General features: G+C 66.3%; 1 protein-coding gene and 1 long non-coding RNA gene across 2 annotated transcripts in view; both read right to left on the reverse strand.

The window, feature by feature from the left end:
* LOC127465765 (pre-mRNA-splicing factor SYF1-like) overlaps positions 1–15,571 on the reverse strand; it is a gene marked incomplete at its 3' end in the record, with an annotated part of 28,811 nt that extends 13,240 nt beyond the window's left edge. Inside the window, 15 exon segments of the mRNA XM_051776290.1 lie at positions 105–224; positions 1,278–1,289; positions 1,292–1,428; positions 3,309–3,453; positions 6,429–6,485; positions 6,487–6,594; positions 7,360–7,407; positions 7,409–7,432; positions 8,126–8,197; positions 9,546–9,665; positions 9,668–9,745; positions 11,845–11,970; positions 13,445–13,562; positions 13,639–13,671; positions 15,267–15,571. Coding sequence (XP_051632250.1) covers positions 105–224; positions 1,278–1,289; positions 1,292–1,428; positions 3,309–3,453; positions 6,429–6,485; positions 6,487–6,594; positions 7,360–7,407; positions 7,409–7,432; positions 8,126–8,197; positions 9,546–9,665; positions 9,668–9,745; positions 11,845–11,970; positions 13,445–13,562; positions 13,639–13,671; positions 15,267–15,571 — 1,503 coding nt within the window.
* LOC127465763 (uncharacterized) lies at positions 3,529–4,427 on the reverse strand. Its single transcript, XR_007902392.1, has 3 exons — positions 3,850–4,427; positions 3,578–3,735; positions 3,529–3,544 (listed from the first exon to the last, which is right to left on the reverse strand). It is a non-coding gene; the product is annotated as an uncharacterized LOC127465763 (long non-coding RNA).
* Positions 15,572–15,602: the final 31 nt, after the last annotated feature.

Below are 15,602 nucleotides of genomic sequence, written 5' to 3' on the forward strand. Positions count from 1 at the left end.
GTGGGGGTCCCAGGCAGGGTTTGGGGGTCCCAGGGGCAGCGTGGGGGTCCCAGGGGTCCCAGGCAGGGTTTGGGGGTCCCAGGGGCAGCGTGGGGGTCCCTCACATCGTCCAGCTGCCCGTTGTCCTCATAGAAGCGGGCGAAGGCCACCCAGAGCTCGTGGGGGCGGCCGGTGGCGCGCTGGGGGTCCACGGTGCGCACGGCCTCGGTGTAGGTCTGGATGATCTGGGGGGGGACAGGGTGGGACAAGGAGGGACATGGGGGGGGGGAGCAGAGAACAGCGGTGTCACTGCCAAACTCCCTGTCTCGGTGTCCCCAGGTGTCCCCCACACCCCCCCAGTGTCCTCGGGTGCCCCCCACCTTCACCCAGGTGCTCCCCACACCCCTCCAGTGTCCCCAGGTGTCCCCCACACCCCCCCCAGTGTCCTCGGGTGCCCCCCACCTTCACCCAGGTGCTCCCCACACCCCCCCCCAGTGTCCCCCTGTGTCCCCCACACCCCCCAGTGTCCCCCTGTGTCCCCCCACACCCCCCCAGTGTCCCCCTGTGTCCCCCACACCCCCCAGTGTCCCCAGTGTCCCCCCACACCCTCCCAGTGTCCCCCTGTGTCCCCCACACCCCCCAGTGTCCCCCTGTGTCCCCCACACCTCCCCAGTGTCCCCCTGTGTCCCCCACACCCCCCAGTGTCCCCAGGTGTCCCCCACACCTCCCCAGTGTCCCCCTGTGTCCCCCACAACCCTCAGTGTCCCCCTGTGTCCCCCACACCCCCCAGTGTCCCCCTGTGTCCCCCACACCCCCCCAGTGTCCCCCTGTGTCCCCCACACCCCCCCAGTGTCCCCCCACACCCCCCCAGTGTCCCCCTGTGTCCCCCACACCCCCCAGTGTCCCCCTGTGTCCCCCACAACCCCCCAGTGTCCCCCTGTGTCCCCCACACCCCCCAGTGTCCCCCTGTGTCCCCCACACCCCCCCAGTGTCCCCAGGTGTCCCCCACACCCCCCCAGTGTCCCCAGGTGTCCCCCACACCCCTCCAGTGTCCCCAGGTGTCCCCCACACCCCCCCTCAGTGTCCCCCTGTGTCCCCCACACACCCCCCCAGTGTCCCCAGGTGTCCCCCACACCCCTCCCAGTGTCCCCCACACCCCCCAGTGTCCCCAGGTGTCCCCCACACCCCCCCCGCTCTGCCACGTCCCTCTCCGTGCCCCCCCCCTTTCTGGGGGTCCCCCCTCCTCCCCAAGGTGCCCCCTGTGCAGCCCCCCCGTGTGTCCCCGTGCCCCCCCCCACCTTCTCGGGGTGCCCTGGTGCAGGGCCACCCTCTTGTGCCACTCGTGCACGTTGTGGGGGTTCTGCCTCAGCAGGACGCTGTTGAGCAGCAGCGGCCGCCGCGCCATGAGCCGCTCGAACCGCGCCAGCCGCAGCTCCAGCTCCACCTCCTCTGCGGGAAAACGGGGGGTCAGACACCCGGGGGGGGGTCAGGGGACACATGGGGGGTCAGGGGACACATGGGGGGGTCAGGGGACACAGTGACCCCCCCGGGCACGGGGCCATGAGCCGCTCGAACCGCGCCAGCCGCAGCTCCAGCTCCAGTTCCTCTGCGGGAAAACGGGGGTCAGGGGGGTCATGGGGGGCTGGGGGAGGTCAGGGGACATGGGGAGGGTCAGGGGACACAGGGGGGGGGTCAGGGGACACGGGGATCCCCCGGGCACGGGGCCATGAGCCACTGGAACAGCACCAGGTGCAGCTCCAGCTCCACCTCCTCTGTGGGAAAATGGGGGGTCAGGGGGGTCAGGGGACACAGGGGGGGGTCAGGGGACATGGTTTTGAGTAGGAGAGGGGGAGTCAGGGGACACGAGGGGGGTCAGGGGACACAGGGGGGGTCAGGGGACACGGGGGGGTCAGGGGACACGAGGGGGGTCAGGGGGACACGAGGGGGGTCAGGGGACACGAGGGAGGGTCAGGGGACACACGAGGGGGGTCAGGGACACACGGGGGGGTCAGGGACACGAGGGGGGTCAGGGACACACGAGGGGGTCAGGGGACACACAAGGGGGTTCAGGGGACACAAGGGGGGGTTCAGGGGACACAAGGACCCCCCGGGCACGGGGCCATGAGCTGCTCGAACTGCGCCAGGCACAGCTCCAGCTCTGAGGGGGCACAACCGGGTTGAGGGGGATCAGGGGGGCACAGGGGGTCACAGTGGGTCAGGGGACACAGGGGGATTGGGGGGGGGGTCACAGGGGTTGGGGGGGTCACAGGACACAGGGGATTGGGGGGGTCACAGGGGTTGGGGGGTCACAGGACACAGGGGGCTGGGGCCTCACAGGGGGCTTGGGGGGGGCGTCACAGGGGTTGGGGGGTCACAGACACAGGGGGTCGTGGGGCTTGGGGGGTCACAGGAGTTGGAGGGTCAGAGGACACAGGGGGTCAGGGGCCACAGGGCCACGAGCCACCCAAACCGTGCCAGGAGCAGCTCCAGCTCCACCTTCTCTGAGGGGGCACAGGGGGTCAAGGGGGGCACAGGGGGTCACATGGGGTCAGGGGGACACAGGGGTTGGGGGGATCCCAGGGGGGTGTGTGCCCCCACCCCACATCCACCCCTCCACCAGTGCCCCAGGTGGGCCCTGATCACACACTCCTTGCTCTCCTCAACCTAATCCCTCCCATTTTGGGGGTGTCCCTCCCCCCATTTTGGGGTCTCCCCCCATTTTGGGGGTGTCCCTCCCCCCATTCTGGGGTGTCCCCCCCCCCATTCTGGGGTGTCCCCCCCATTCCCACCCCAGCTGTACCGTCCTGTCCCCGCCCCAGCTGGGTCTGGGCATCCAGCTGGGCCCTGATGATGCTCCCCTTGTCCCCCTTGCCCCGATCCCCCCCCATTCTGGGGTGTCTCTCCCCATTTTGGGGTGTCCCCCCCCCATTTTGGGATGTCCCCCCCCATCCTGGGGTGTCCCCCCCATTCCCACCCCAGCTGTACCGTCCTGTCCCCGCCCCAGCTGGGCCTGGGTGTCCAGCAGGGCCCTGATGATGCTCCCCTTGTCCCCCTTGTCCCCCAATTTGGGGTGTCTCCCCCCCCATTTTGGGGTGTCCCTCCCCCCATTCTGGGGTGTCCCCCCCCCCATTCTGGGGTGTCCCCCCCGTTCCCACCCCAGCTGTACCGTCCTGTCCCCGCCCCAGCTGGGCCTGGGTGTCGAGCAGGGCCCTGATGATGCTCCCCTTGTCCCCCTTGCCCCGATCCCCCCCCATTTTGGGGTGTCCCCCCCCATTTTGGGATGTCCCCCCCATTCTGGGGTGTCCCCCCCGTTCCCCCCCCAGCTGTACCGTCCTGTCCCCGCCCCAGCTGGGCCTGGGTGTCGAGCAGGGCGGCGATGACGCTCTCCTCGAACCGGGCGTAGCTGTCGAAGACCTGCGTGAAATCCCGCACGGTCATCACGGTCTGCACGGCCTCCTCGTACACATCCCGGGCCTGGAACGGGATAAAGAATGGGATCAGGGACACAGGGAATGGGATCAGGGATCATCACGGTCTGCACGGCCTCCTCGTACACATCCCGGGCCTGGAACGGGATAAACAATGGGATCAGGGACACAGGGAATGGGATCAGGGACACAGGGAATGGGATCAGGGATCATCAGGGTCTGCACGGCCTCCTCGTACACATCCCGGGCCTGGAACGGGAATGGGAACACAGGGAATGGGATCAGGGATCATGAGGGTCTGCACGGCCTCCTCGTACACATCCCGGGCCTGGAACGGGATAGGGAATGGGATCAGGGACACAGGGAACGGGATCAGGGTCTGCACGGCCTCCTCGTACACATCCCGGGCCTGGAACGGGATAAACAATGGGATCAGGGACACAGGGAATGGGATCAGGGACACAGGGAATGGGATCAGGGATCATCAGGGTCTGCACGGCCTCCTCGTACACATCCCGGGCCTGGAACGGGAATGGGAACACAGGGAATGGGATCAGGGATCATGAGGGTCTGCACGGCCTCCTCGTACACATCCCGGGCCTGGAACGGGATAGGGAATGGGATCAGGGACACAGGGAACGGGATCAGGGTCTGCACGGCCTCCTCGTACACATCCCGGGCCTGGAACGGGATAAACAATGGGATCAGGGACACAGGGAATGGGATCAGGGATCATCAGGGTCTGCACGGCCTCCTCGTACACATCCCGGGCCTGAAAACATGGACGGTGTTGGGAAACACAGGGACAGACACAGGGACAGTGACAGGGACAGACACAGGGACAGACACAGGGACAGACACAGGGACAGACACAGGGACAGTGACAGGGACAGACACAGGGACAGTGACAGGGACAGACACAGGGACAGACACAGGGACAGACACGAGGACAGATGCAAGAACAGGGACAGGAACAGCACACGTTGCCAGGGGTGTCAGTCAGTCATTCCGAGGAGATGTCAGTTATTCCCAGGACGTGTCAATCAGTCCCAGGGGTGTGAATCACTCCCAGCCGTGTCAGTCATTCCTGGGGCTGTCAGTCACTCCCAGGGATGTCAATCATTCCCAGGGGCTGTCAGTCATTCCCGGAGCTGTCAGTCATTCCTGGGGCTGTCAGTCATTCCTAGGGCTGTCAGTCATTCCTGGGGCTGTCAGTCATTCCCAGGGGCTGTCAGTCATTCCCAGGGCTGTCAGTCATTCCCAGGGGCTGTCAGTCATTCCCAGGGGCTGTCAATCGTTCCCAGGGGCTGTCAGTCATTCCCGGAGGTGTCAGTCATTCCTGGAGGTGTCAGTCATTCCTGGGGATGTCACTCATTCCCAGGGGTTGTCAGTCATTCCCAGGGGCTGTCAGTTGTTCCCAGGGCTGTCAGTCATTCCCAGGGCTGTCAGTCATTCCCAGGGCTGTCAGTCACTCCCATGGCTGTCAGTCATTCCCGGGGCTGAAAATCATTCCCAGGAGCTGTCAGTCATTCCCAGGGATGTCAATCATTCCCAGGAGGTGTCAGTCATTCCCAGGGGTGTCAATCAGTCATTCCCAGGGCTGTCAGTCATTCCCAGGGCTGTCAATCATTCCTGGAGCTGTCAGTCATTCCCAGGGGCTGTCAGTCATTCCCAGGGCTGTCAGTCATTCCCAGGGTCTGTCAGTCATTCCCAGGGGCTGTCAGTCATTCCCAGGGCTGTCAGTCATTCCCAGGGGCTGTCAGTCATTCCCAGGGGGTGTCAGCCATTCCCAGGGCTGTCAGTCATTCCCAGGGCTGTCAATCATTCCCAGGGCTGTCAATCATTCCCAGGGCTGTCTGTCACTCCCATGGCTGTCAGTCATTCCCAGGAGCTGTCAGTCATTCCCAGGAGCTGTCAGTCATTCCCAGGGCTGTCAGTCATTCCCAGGGATGTCAGTCATTCTCAGCAGGTGTCAGTCATTCCCAGGGCTGTCAGTCATTCCCAGGGGCTGTCAGTCATTCCCAGGGCTGTCAGTCATTCCCGGGGCTGTCAGTCATTCTCGGGGCTGTCAGTCATTCCCAGAGCTGTCAGTCATTCCCAGGGCTGTCAGTCATTCCCATGGCTGTCAGTCACTCCCATGGCTGTCAGTCATTCCCAGAGCTGTCAGTCATTCCCAGGGCTGTCAGTCATTCCCATGGCTGTCAGTCACTTCCAGGAGCTGTCAGTCATTCCCAGAGCTGTCAGTCATTCCCAGGGCTGTCAGTCATTCCCATGGCTGTCAGTCACTTCCAGGAGCTGTCAGTCATTCCCAGGGATGTCAGTCATTCCCAGAGCTGTCAGTCATTCCCAGGAGCTGTCAGTCATTCCCAGGAGCTGTCAGTCACTCCCGGGGCTGTCAGTCATTCCCAGGGGCTGTCAGTCATTCCCAGGAGCTGTCAGTCATTCCCAGGGTCTGTCAGGCATTCCCAGGGCTGTCAATCATTCCCAGGGCTGTCAGTCATTCCCAGGAGCTGTCAGTCATTCCCAGGAGCTGTCAGTCACTCCCGGGGCTGTCAGTCATTCCCAGGGGCTGTCAGTCATTCCCAGGGCTGTCAGTCATTCCCAGGGGCTGTCAGTCATTCCCAGGGCTGTCAGTCATTCCCAGGGATGTCAGTCATTCTCAGCAGGTGTCAGTCATTCCCAGGGCTGTCAGTCATTCCCAGAGCTGTCAGTCATTCCCAGGGCTGTCAGTCATTCCCAGGGCTGTCAGTCATTCCCAGGGTCTGTCAGTCATTCCCAGGGGGTGTCAGCCATTCCCAGGGCTGTCAGTCATTCCCAGGGGCTGTCAATCATTCCCAGGGCTGTCAGTCACTCCCGGGGCTGTCAATCATTCCCAGGGCTGTCAGTCATTCCCAGGGCTGTCAGTCACTCCCAGGAGCTGTCAGTCATTCCCAGGGTCTGTCAGTCATTCCCATGGCTGTCAGTCATTCCCAGAGCTGTCAGTCATTCCCAAGGTCCCAGCAGGGCCGGGCTGTCTGTCACCTTCTCGAGGTGGCCGCAGCGCACGTAACAATCGGCCAGAGCCCCCCAGAGCCGCCCCCCGCTGGTCCGTGAAGCGCGTGAGGCCCCCCCGGATGATCCCCCCGGCGTCCAGCGAGCGAACACGGTCGGGGTGCTGGGACAGCAGCTCACACAGCTCCTGCCACAGCTGGGGGGGAAACGGGGGGGGTCAGAGCCCACAGAGCCCCCAAAAACCTCCCTGAGACCCCCCAGTGCCCAAGGGACCCCCACCCCAGGGTGCAGGGACAGCAGCTCACACAGCTCCTGCCACAGCTGGGGGATAAAGGAGGGGGGGGGTCAGAACCCCCAGAACCCCCCCAGGATCCCCCAAAACCCCCAGAACCCCCCAGTGCCTGTGGTGACCCCCCCAGTGCCCGAGGGACCCCCCACCCCGGGGTGCTGGGACAGCAGCTCCCCACAGCTCCTGCCACAGCTGGGGGGGGGAACGGGGGGGGTCAGAACCCCAAAAACCTCCCGAGACCCCCCAAAACCTCATAGGGACCCTCAGGACCCCCCAACCCCTCCTGCTCCCACAGGTGCCCCCCCCCACCACCCCGGGTGCCCCCTCCATCCCCAGAGGTGCCCCAGAGGTGCCCTGGGTGTGCCCCCCCCCCCCCCCAGCCACAGAGACCCCTCCCCGTCCCCAGAGGAGCCCCCTGGACCCCCCCAAAGTGTCCTGGATCCCCCCTGTGCCCCCCCAGGTCCCTCCTGTGCCCCCCCAAAGTGTCCTGGATCCCCCCTGTGCCCCCCCAGGTCTCCCTCCTGTGCCCCCCAAAGTGTCCTGGATCCCCCCTGTGCCCCCCCAGGTCCCCCCTGTGCCTCCCCAAGGTGTCCTGGATCCCCCCTGTGCCCCCCCATGTGCCCCAGGTCCCCCCCTGTGCCCCTCAAAGTGTCCCGTGCCCCCGGTGCCCACCTGGTAGTTGGATTTGCCCTCCCTGGACACGAATCTCTCGTCGTTCACACAGCCGGGCCAGAACCTGCGCGGCCTTCGTCCAGGCGGCCCACGGAGCGCAGGTAGGACACGTACTGCTCGGCCCTCCTCGGGGCACAAGCTGGGAACCAGTGTCACCTCAGTGTCACCTCAGTGTCACCTGGGTCACCTCAGTGTCACCTGAACCCCCCCCAGTGTCACCTGACCCCCCCAGTGTCACCTGAACCCCCCACGGAGCGCAGGTAGGACACGTACTGCTCTGCTTCCTCAGGGCACAGCTGGGAACCAGTGTCACCTCAGCGTCACCTGAACCCCCCCCAGTGTCACCTGACCCCCCCCAGTGTCACCTGAACCCCCCCCAGTGTCACCTGAACCCCCCCCAGTGTCACCTGAACCCCCCCAGTGTCACCTGACCCCCCCCAGTGTCACCTGAACCCCCCACGGAGCGCAGGTAGGACACGTACTGCTCTGCCTCCTCAGGGCACAGCTGGGGACACGAGTGTCACCTGAACCCCCTCAGTGTCACCTGGGTCACCTCAGTGTCACCTGAACCCCCCCAGTGTCACCTGGGTCACCTCAGTGTCACCTGACCCCCCCAGTGTCACCTGACCCCCCCACAGAGCGCAGGTAGGACACGTACTGCTCTGCCTCCTCGGGGCACAGTTGGGGACAGCAGTGTCACCTGGGTCACCTGAACCCTCCCAGTGTCACCTCAGTGTCACCTGAACCCCCCCAGTGTCCCCTGAACCCCCCCAGTGTCACCTGAACCCCCCACGGAGCGCAGGTAGGACACGTACTGCTCTGCTTCCTCAGGGCACAGCTGGGAACCAGTGTCACCTCAGTGTCACCTGAACCCCCTCAGTGTCACCTGACCCCCCCCAGTGTCCACCTGAACCCCCCCAGTGTCACCTGACCCCCCCACGGAGCGCAGGTAGGACACGTACTGCTCTTGCCTCCTCGGGGCACAGCTGGGGACAGCAGTGTCACCTCAGTGTCACCTCAGTGTCACCTGGGTCACCTCAGTGTCACCTGAACCCCCCCAGTGTCCCCTGAACCCCCCCAGTGTCACCTGAACCCCCCCACGGAGCGCAGGTAGGACACGTACTGCTCTGCTTCCTCAGGGCACAGCTGGGAACCAGTGTCACCTCAGCGTCACCTGAACCCCCCCAGTGTCACCTGACCCCCCCCAGTGTCACCTGAACCCCCCCAGTGTCACCTGAACCCCCCCCAGTGTCACCTGAACCCCCCCAGTGTCACCTGAACCCCCCCCAGTGTCACCTGAACCCCCCCAGTGTCACCTGAACCCCCCCACGGAGCGCAGGTAGGACACGTACTGCTCTGCCTCCTCAGGGCACAGCTGGGGACAGAGGACAGCAGTGTCACCTCAGGGTCACCTCAGGGTCACCCAGGGTCACCTGAACCCCCCTGAGCACAGGTACCCCACGTACTGCTCCACCTCCTCGGGGCACAGCTGGGACAGGTGGACAGCAGTGTCACCTCAGTGTCACCTGAACCCCCCCCGTGTCACCTGGGCCCCCTCAGTGTCACCTGCCTGTCCCTGTGGTGCCACCCCTGTCCAGGTGTGTCACCACGCCAAGGTGACGCTGCCAGGTGAGTGTCCCTGTCTTGGGCTGATTCCAGCTGTGTCCCTCTCCCCAGCTGTGTCCCTGTCCCCAGGGTGTGTCCCTCTCCCCCAGGTGTGTCCCTCTCCCCAGGTGTGTCCCTGTCTCCAGGTCTGTCCCTGTCCCCAGCTGTGTCCCCCAGTTGTCCCCAGGTGTGTCTCACCTTGAGGAATCTCCTGAAGACCCTGATGGTGGACTCGGGCAGGGGGTGTTTGTGTCCCCAGGTGTGACCCTGTCCCCAGGTGTGTCCCCAGGTGTGTCCCCAGGTGTGTCCCAGTCCCCAGCTGTGTCCCCAGCTGTGTCCCAGGTGTGTCCCCAGGTGTGTCCCAGTCCCCAGCTGTGTCCCCAGCTGTGCCTCACCTTGAGGAATCTCCTGAAGACCCTGACAGCGCTCTCGGGCAGGGGGTGTTTGTGTCTCCAGGTGTGACCCCAGCTGTGACCCCAGCTGCGTCCCTGTCCCCAGGTCAGTGTCCCCAGGTGAGACCCTGTCCCCAGCTGTGTCCCCAGGTGTGTCCCTGTCCCCAGCTGCCCCCAGGTGTGCCTCACCTTGAGGAACCTCCTGAAGACCCTGACGGCGGTCTCGGGCAGGGGGTGTTTCCTGACGAAGCTCAGGTAGGGGGGCCACAGCCGCCGGTGTTGGGTGATGGGCAGCGCCCGCAGCGCGCGCGGTCGAAGGTGCGGCGCGTGCGCGTGATCCGGCCCTGCTCCGCCAGGAACTGGCAGTAATCCAGCCAGATCCGCGGCATCTGGGGGGGCACGGGGGGGGTCAGGGGGGCACAGGGGGGTCAGGGGAGCAGCAGGGTGAGCAGGGGGCACAGGGGGGCACAGGGGGGTCAGGGGGGTGCGCGTGATCCGGCCCTGCTCCGCCAGGAACTGGCAGTAATCCAGCCAGATCCGCGGCATCTGGGGGCACAGGGGGGTCAGGAGGGCACGGGGGGGCACAGGGGGGTTAGGGGGGCACGGGGGTGGCAGGGGGGCACAGGGGGGTGTGGGTGATCCGGCCCTGCTCCGCCAGGAACTGGCAGTAATCCAGCCAGATCCGCGGCATCTGGGGGGGCACGGGGGGGGTCAGGGGGGCAACAGGGGGGGCACAGGGGGGTTAGGGGGGCACAGGGGATCCAGGTGATCCGGCCCTGCTCCGCCAGGAACTGGCAGTAATCCAGCCAGATCCGCGGCATCTGGGGGCACAGGGGGGGCACAGGGTGGTTATGGGGGTACAGGGGGGTCAGGGGGGTCAGGGGGGCACAGGGGGGGTCAGGGGGGTCCAGGTGATCCGGCCCTGCTCCGCCAGGAACTGGCAGTAATCCAGCCAGATCCGCGGCATCTGGGGGGGCACGGGGGGGTCAGGGGGGCACAGGGGGGTCAGGGGGGTCAGGGGAGCAGCAGGGTGAGCAGGGGGGCACAGGGGGGCACAGGGGGGCACAGGGGGTCCAGGTGATCCGGCCCTGCTCCGCCAGGAACTGGCAGTAATCCAGCCAGATCCGCGGCATCTGGGGGTACAGGGGGGCACAGGGGGGTCAGGGGGGCACGGGGGGGTCAGGGGGGCACAGGGGAGTTAGGGGAGCAGCAGGGTGAGCAGGGGGCACAGGGGGGCACAGGGGGGCACAGGGGGGCACAGGGGGGGTCAGGGGGGTGCGCGTGATCCGGCCCTGCTCCGCCAGGAACTGGCAGTAATCCAGCCAGATCCGCGGCATCTGGGGGCACAGGGGGGTCAGGGGGGGCACAGGGGGGGCACAGGGGGGCACAGGGGGGCACAGGGGGGGGTCAGGGGGGACAGAGGAGTGTGGGTGATCCGGCCCCTACTCCGCCAGGAACTGGCAGTAATCCAGCCAGATCCGCGGCATCTGGGGGGCACAGGGGTCAGGAGTCACAGAGGGGTCAGGGGAGGCACAGGGGTTATGGGGGACACAGGGGGTTATGGGGGGCACAGGGGTTATGGGGGGGCACAGGGGTTATGGGGGGCACAGGGGGGTTGTGGGGTAGGTTGTAGGGCTGGGGGGGCACCAAAGGGGTCAGAGGGAGCTGGGGGGGGGGTCAGGGGGGCACCAGGGGGGGTCAGGGGGAGCTCGGGGGGGTCCGGGGGGGCACCAGGGGGGGTCAGGGGGAGCTCGGGGGGTCAGGGAGGTCCCAAGGGGGTCAGGGGGAGCTGGGGGGGAGCTGGGAGGCCATGGGGGGGGGGTTATGGGGTGGGTGTGTGGGGCAGAAGGGGGCAGGTCTGGGGCTGGGGGGGAAGTTTGGGGGCTGGTCCCCTCATGGCCCCATCAGCTCCCTGTGTCCCCCCCATGTCCCTTCGTGCCCCCCCATGTCCCCGTGTCCCTCACCTTGTGCATGAACACCACGTCCCCCTCCATATCCCCCTGTCCCCACCCATCCCTCACCTTGTACATGAACACCAGGGCTCTCCCCATGTCCCCCACGTTCCCCTGTCCCCCCCATGTCCCCCTGTCCCCCCCCATGTCCCTGTGTCCCCCCCATGTCCCCCTGTCCCCCCCATGTCCCCCTGTCACCCCCATGTCCCCCCCATGTCCCTCACCTTGTGCATGAACACCAGGGCTCTCCCCCTGTCCCCCCCATGTCCCCGTGTCCCCCCCATGTCCCCGTGTCCCCCCCATGTCCCCCCCATGTCCCTGTGTCCCCCCCATGTCCCCTGTCCCCCCAGGTCCCTCACCTTGTGCATGAACACCAGAGCTCTCCCCCTGTCCCCCCCATGTCCCCCTGTCCCCCCCATGTCCCCCCAGGTCCCTCACCTTGTGCATGAACACCAGGGCTCTCCCCCTTGTCCCCCCATGTTCCCCTGTCCCCCCCATGTCCCCCTGTCCCCCCCCGTCCCCCCCCGGTCCCTCACCTTGTGCATGAACACCAGGGCTCTCTCGTGCACAGCGTTGACCTCCTCGAAGGCGGGGTCTGAGGGGCAGCGACCTTTGACCTGTGCCCGGCGCTGCCTGCAGGGTACTGGTACCACAGCTTGTAACTGGGGGGGACAACCTGAGTCACCCTGGGGCACCTGGGACACCCCCTGTGCCACCCGGGGCACCTGGGACACCCTGTGTCACCTGGGACACCCCTGTGTCACCTGGGACACCTCTGTGTCACTGCTGCAGGTACTGGTACCACACAGCTTGTAACTGGGGGGACACCTGAGTCACCTGGGGCACCTGGGACACCCCCTGTGTCACCTGGGACACCCCCTGTGTCACCCGGGGCACCTGGGACACCCCCTGTGTCACCTGGGACACCTGTGTCACCTGGGACACCCCTGGGCCACCTGGGACAACCCCTGGGGCACCTGGGACACACCTGTGTCACCTGGGACACCTCTGTGTCACTGCTGCAGGTACTGGTACCACAGCTTGTAACTGGGGGGGACACCTCTGTCACCTGGGGCACCTGGGACATCCCTGGGGCACCTGGGACACTCCTGGGTCACCTGGGACACCCCTGGGTCACCCGGGGAACCTGGGACACCTCTGTCACCTGGGACACCCCTGTGTCACTGCTGCAAGGTACTGGTACCACAGCTTTGTAACTGGGGGGACACCTCTGTCACCTGGGGCACCTGGGACACCCCTGGGGCACCTGGGACACCTCTGTGTCACCTGGGGCACCCCTGTGTCACCCCTGTGTCATCCCTGTGTCACTTGGGACACCTCTGTGTCACTGCTGCAGGTACTGGTACCACAGCTTGTAACTGGGGGGACACCTGAGTCACCTGGGGCACCTGGGACACCCCCGGGGCACCTGTGTCACCTGGGACACCCCCCTGTGTCACCTGGGACACCCCCTGTGCTACCTGGGACACCTCTGTGTCACCTGGGGTACCCCCGTCACTGCCACAGGTACTGGTAGCACAGGTGCACCCCGGGCACCCCCAGGTCTCCCCCCCAGGTGTATCCCAAAGGTACCCCCAGCTGCCCCCGGGTGTGCCCTCTGAGATTCCTGTTAGCCCCAAGTGCCCCCCAGGTACCCCCCAGGTGTATCCCAGGTTCCTGAGGGTGCCCCCCTGTGCCCCACATGCCCCCTTGGTATATCCCAGCTGCCCCCCAGGTGTCCCCCAGGTTTATCCCAGGTGCCCCCCAGTGCCCCCCCCAGCCCACAGGTGTGCCAGGTGTGCTGGGTGTGCCCAGCTGTGCCCAGCTGTGCCAGGTGTGTCCCAGCTGTGCCCAGCTGTGCCAGGTGTGTCCCAGGTGTGCCCAGGTGTGTCCCAGGTGTACCCGGTGTGCCCAGCTGTGCCCAGCTGTGCCCAGGTGTGTCCCAGGTGTACCCGGTGTGCCCAGCTGTGCCCAGCTGTGCCAGTTGTGCCCAGGTGTGACAGGTGTGTCCCAGGTGTACCTGGTGTGCCCAGGTGTGTCTGGGTGTGCCCAGGTGTGCCCCAGGTGTGTCCCAGCTGTGCCCAGGTGTACCCCTTGTGTCCCAGCTGTGCCCAGCTGTGCCAGCTGTGCCCGTACCTGCCGGGCAGCTCCCGCAGGGCCCTCTCGTAGATCTGGTTGAGGCGGGGGCGGGGCCCGCGCTGCCGGGCCTGGGCATAGCGGAGCCACCCCCCGCACCGAGAAGGGGGTTCCGGAGCAGCTCCTCCTCGTGCTGCACCCTCCTCGTCCTCCTGGGGGGGACACAGGGGACAGTCAGGGGACAGGGACAGGGACAGCTCCTCCTCGTGCTGCACCTCCTCGTCCTCCTGGGGGGACACAGGGGACAAGGGACAGTCAGGGGACAGGGGGACACTGTCACGGAGCCACCCCCGCACCGAGAAGGGGTTCCGGAGCAGCTCCTCCTTGTGCTGCACCTCCTCGTCCTCCTGAGGGGACAGGGGACAAGGGACAGTCAGGGTACAGGGACAGGGCACAGGGACAGGGCACAGGGACAGTCAGGGGACAGGGACAGGGCACAGGGACAGCTCCTCCTTGTGCTGCACCTCCTCGTCCTCCTGGGGGGACACAGGGACAAGGGACAGTCAGGGGACAGGAGACACGGCAGGGACAGTCAGGGGACAGGGCAGGGACAGTCAGGGGACAGGGACATGGCAGGGACAGTCAGGGGACAGGGACAGTCAGGGGACAGGGACATGGCAGGGACAGTCAGGGGACAGGGACAGTCAGGGGACAGGGACATGGCAGGGACAGCTCCTCCTCGTGCTGCACCTCCTTGGTCTCCCGGGGGGACACGGGGACAAGGGACAGCACCAGGGGACAGGGACAGGGGACGCTGTCAGGGGACATGGACAGGGACAGGGACAGCTCCTCCTCATCCTCCTGAGGGACATGGGGACAAGGGACACAGTCAGGGGACAGGGGGACACACGGTCAGGGGACATGATCAGGGGACAGAGAACACAGACAGGGGACAGGGGACACAGTCAGGGGCCAGCAGGGAGGGGATCAGGGCCCAGGACAGGTGAGAGACAAGGGACAGGGACTGACAGGGACAGGGGGGACAGGGGGATGGGGACGCCAGGCCAGGGTGACAGGGGGGGCACAGGGAGGGGACAGGGCCAGAATGACAGCACTGACACGGGGACAGGGCCAGGAGCAGTGGGGACAGGGGGGACACGAGTGGGGACATGGGGGTGGGAGACAGTGGGGACAACGGCACGGGCAGGAGATGGGGACATGGGGACGGGAGAGGGGACAAGGACACAAAAACAGAGCCCTGGGAGGGGATGGGGACAGGGATGAGCACAGGGACATGAGAGGGGACAGGAGAGGGGACAGGGACACAAAACCATGGCCGTGGGAAAGGGTGGGGACATCAGAATGGGGACAGGGCTGGGGACACAGGGACAGGGACACGGGGACAAGGACGTGGGGCAGGGCTGGGGACACTGTGATGGGGACAGGACCAAGGCTTGGGACAGGGACAGTTAACAGGAGGGGACACGGACGGGGACCAGGCTGGGTGTGGGACCAGAGACAGGAGGGGACACGGGGATGGGGGACAAGAACAGGGCTGGGGACAGGGAATGGGGACAGGGATGGGGATGGGAATGGGACAAGGACTGAGAATGGGAATGGGACAGGGATGAGAATGGGAACAGGACACGGACAGGAACGGGAATGGGACAGAGATGGGAACGGGAATGGGGCAGGGATAAGAATGGGACAGGGATGGGGACGGGAATGGGACGAGGATGGCAACGGGAACGGGACAGGGATGAGAATGGGACAGGGATGGGAACGGGAATAGGACAGGGATGGGGCCGCGTGTGGGGCCGGCTTTGGGGTCGGGTGTGGGCCCGGGTGTGGGCCCGGGGGTCCCGTCCTGCCCCGCACTCACAAAGCACAGCTCGGGCCGCTCCGGGCCCGACTCCGCTCTGGGATCCGCCACCGCTGCGGGCTCCGCTGCGGGCTCCGCTGCCGGCTCCGCCCCGGGCTCCTCCCGCGGCGCCTCCGTCGCTGCCTCGGCCGCTCCCGGCCCCCGTTCCGGCTCCTCTCCCGCTCCCGGCGGCTCCTCCATCGCCTCCATCTCCGGCCCTGCTGCCGCCATTTGCCCGCGCGCCGCCTCCACTTCCGGCGCCCCGCCCTTACTTCCGCCTCGCCGTCAAGGGCCACTTCCGCCCTCGCCGTTTCCCCCGTTCTCATTGGCCGTCGCCTCTCCCGGGCTGCGGAGATC

The sequence above is a fragment of the Manacus candei genome, unplaced genomic scaffold (genome assembly GCF_025592945.1).
Source record: "Manacus candei isolate 608988 ecotype Guabito, Panama unplaced genomic scaffold, ASM2559294v1 h1tg000482l, whole genome shotgun sequence".
NCBI classification, from domain to species: Eukaryota; Metazoa; Chordata; class Aves; order Passeriformes; family Pipridae; genus Manacus; species Manacus candei.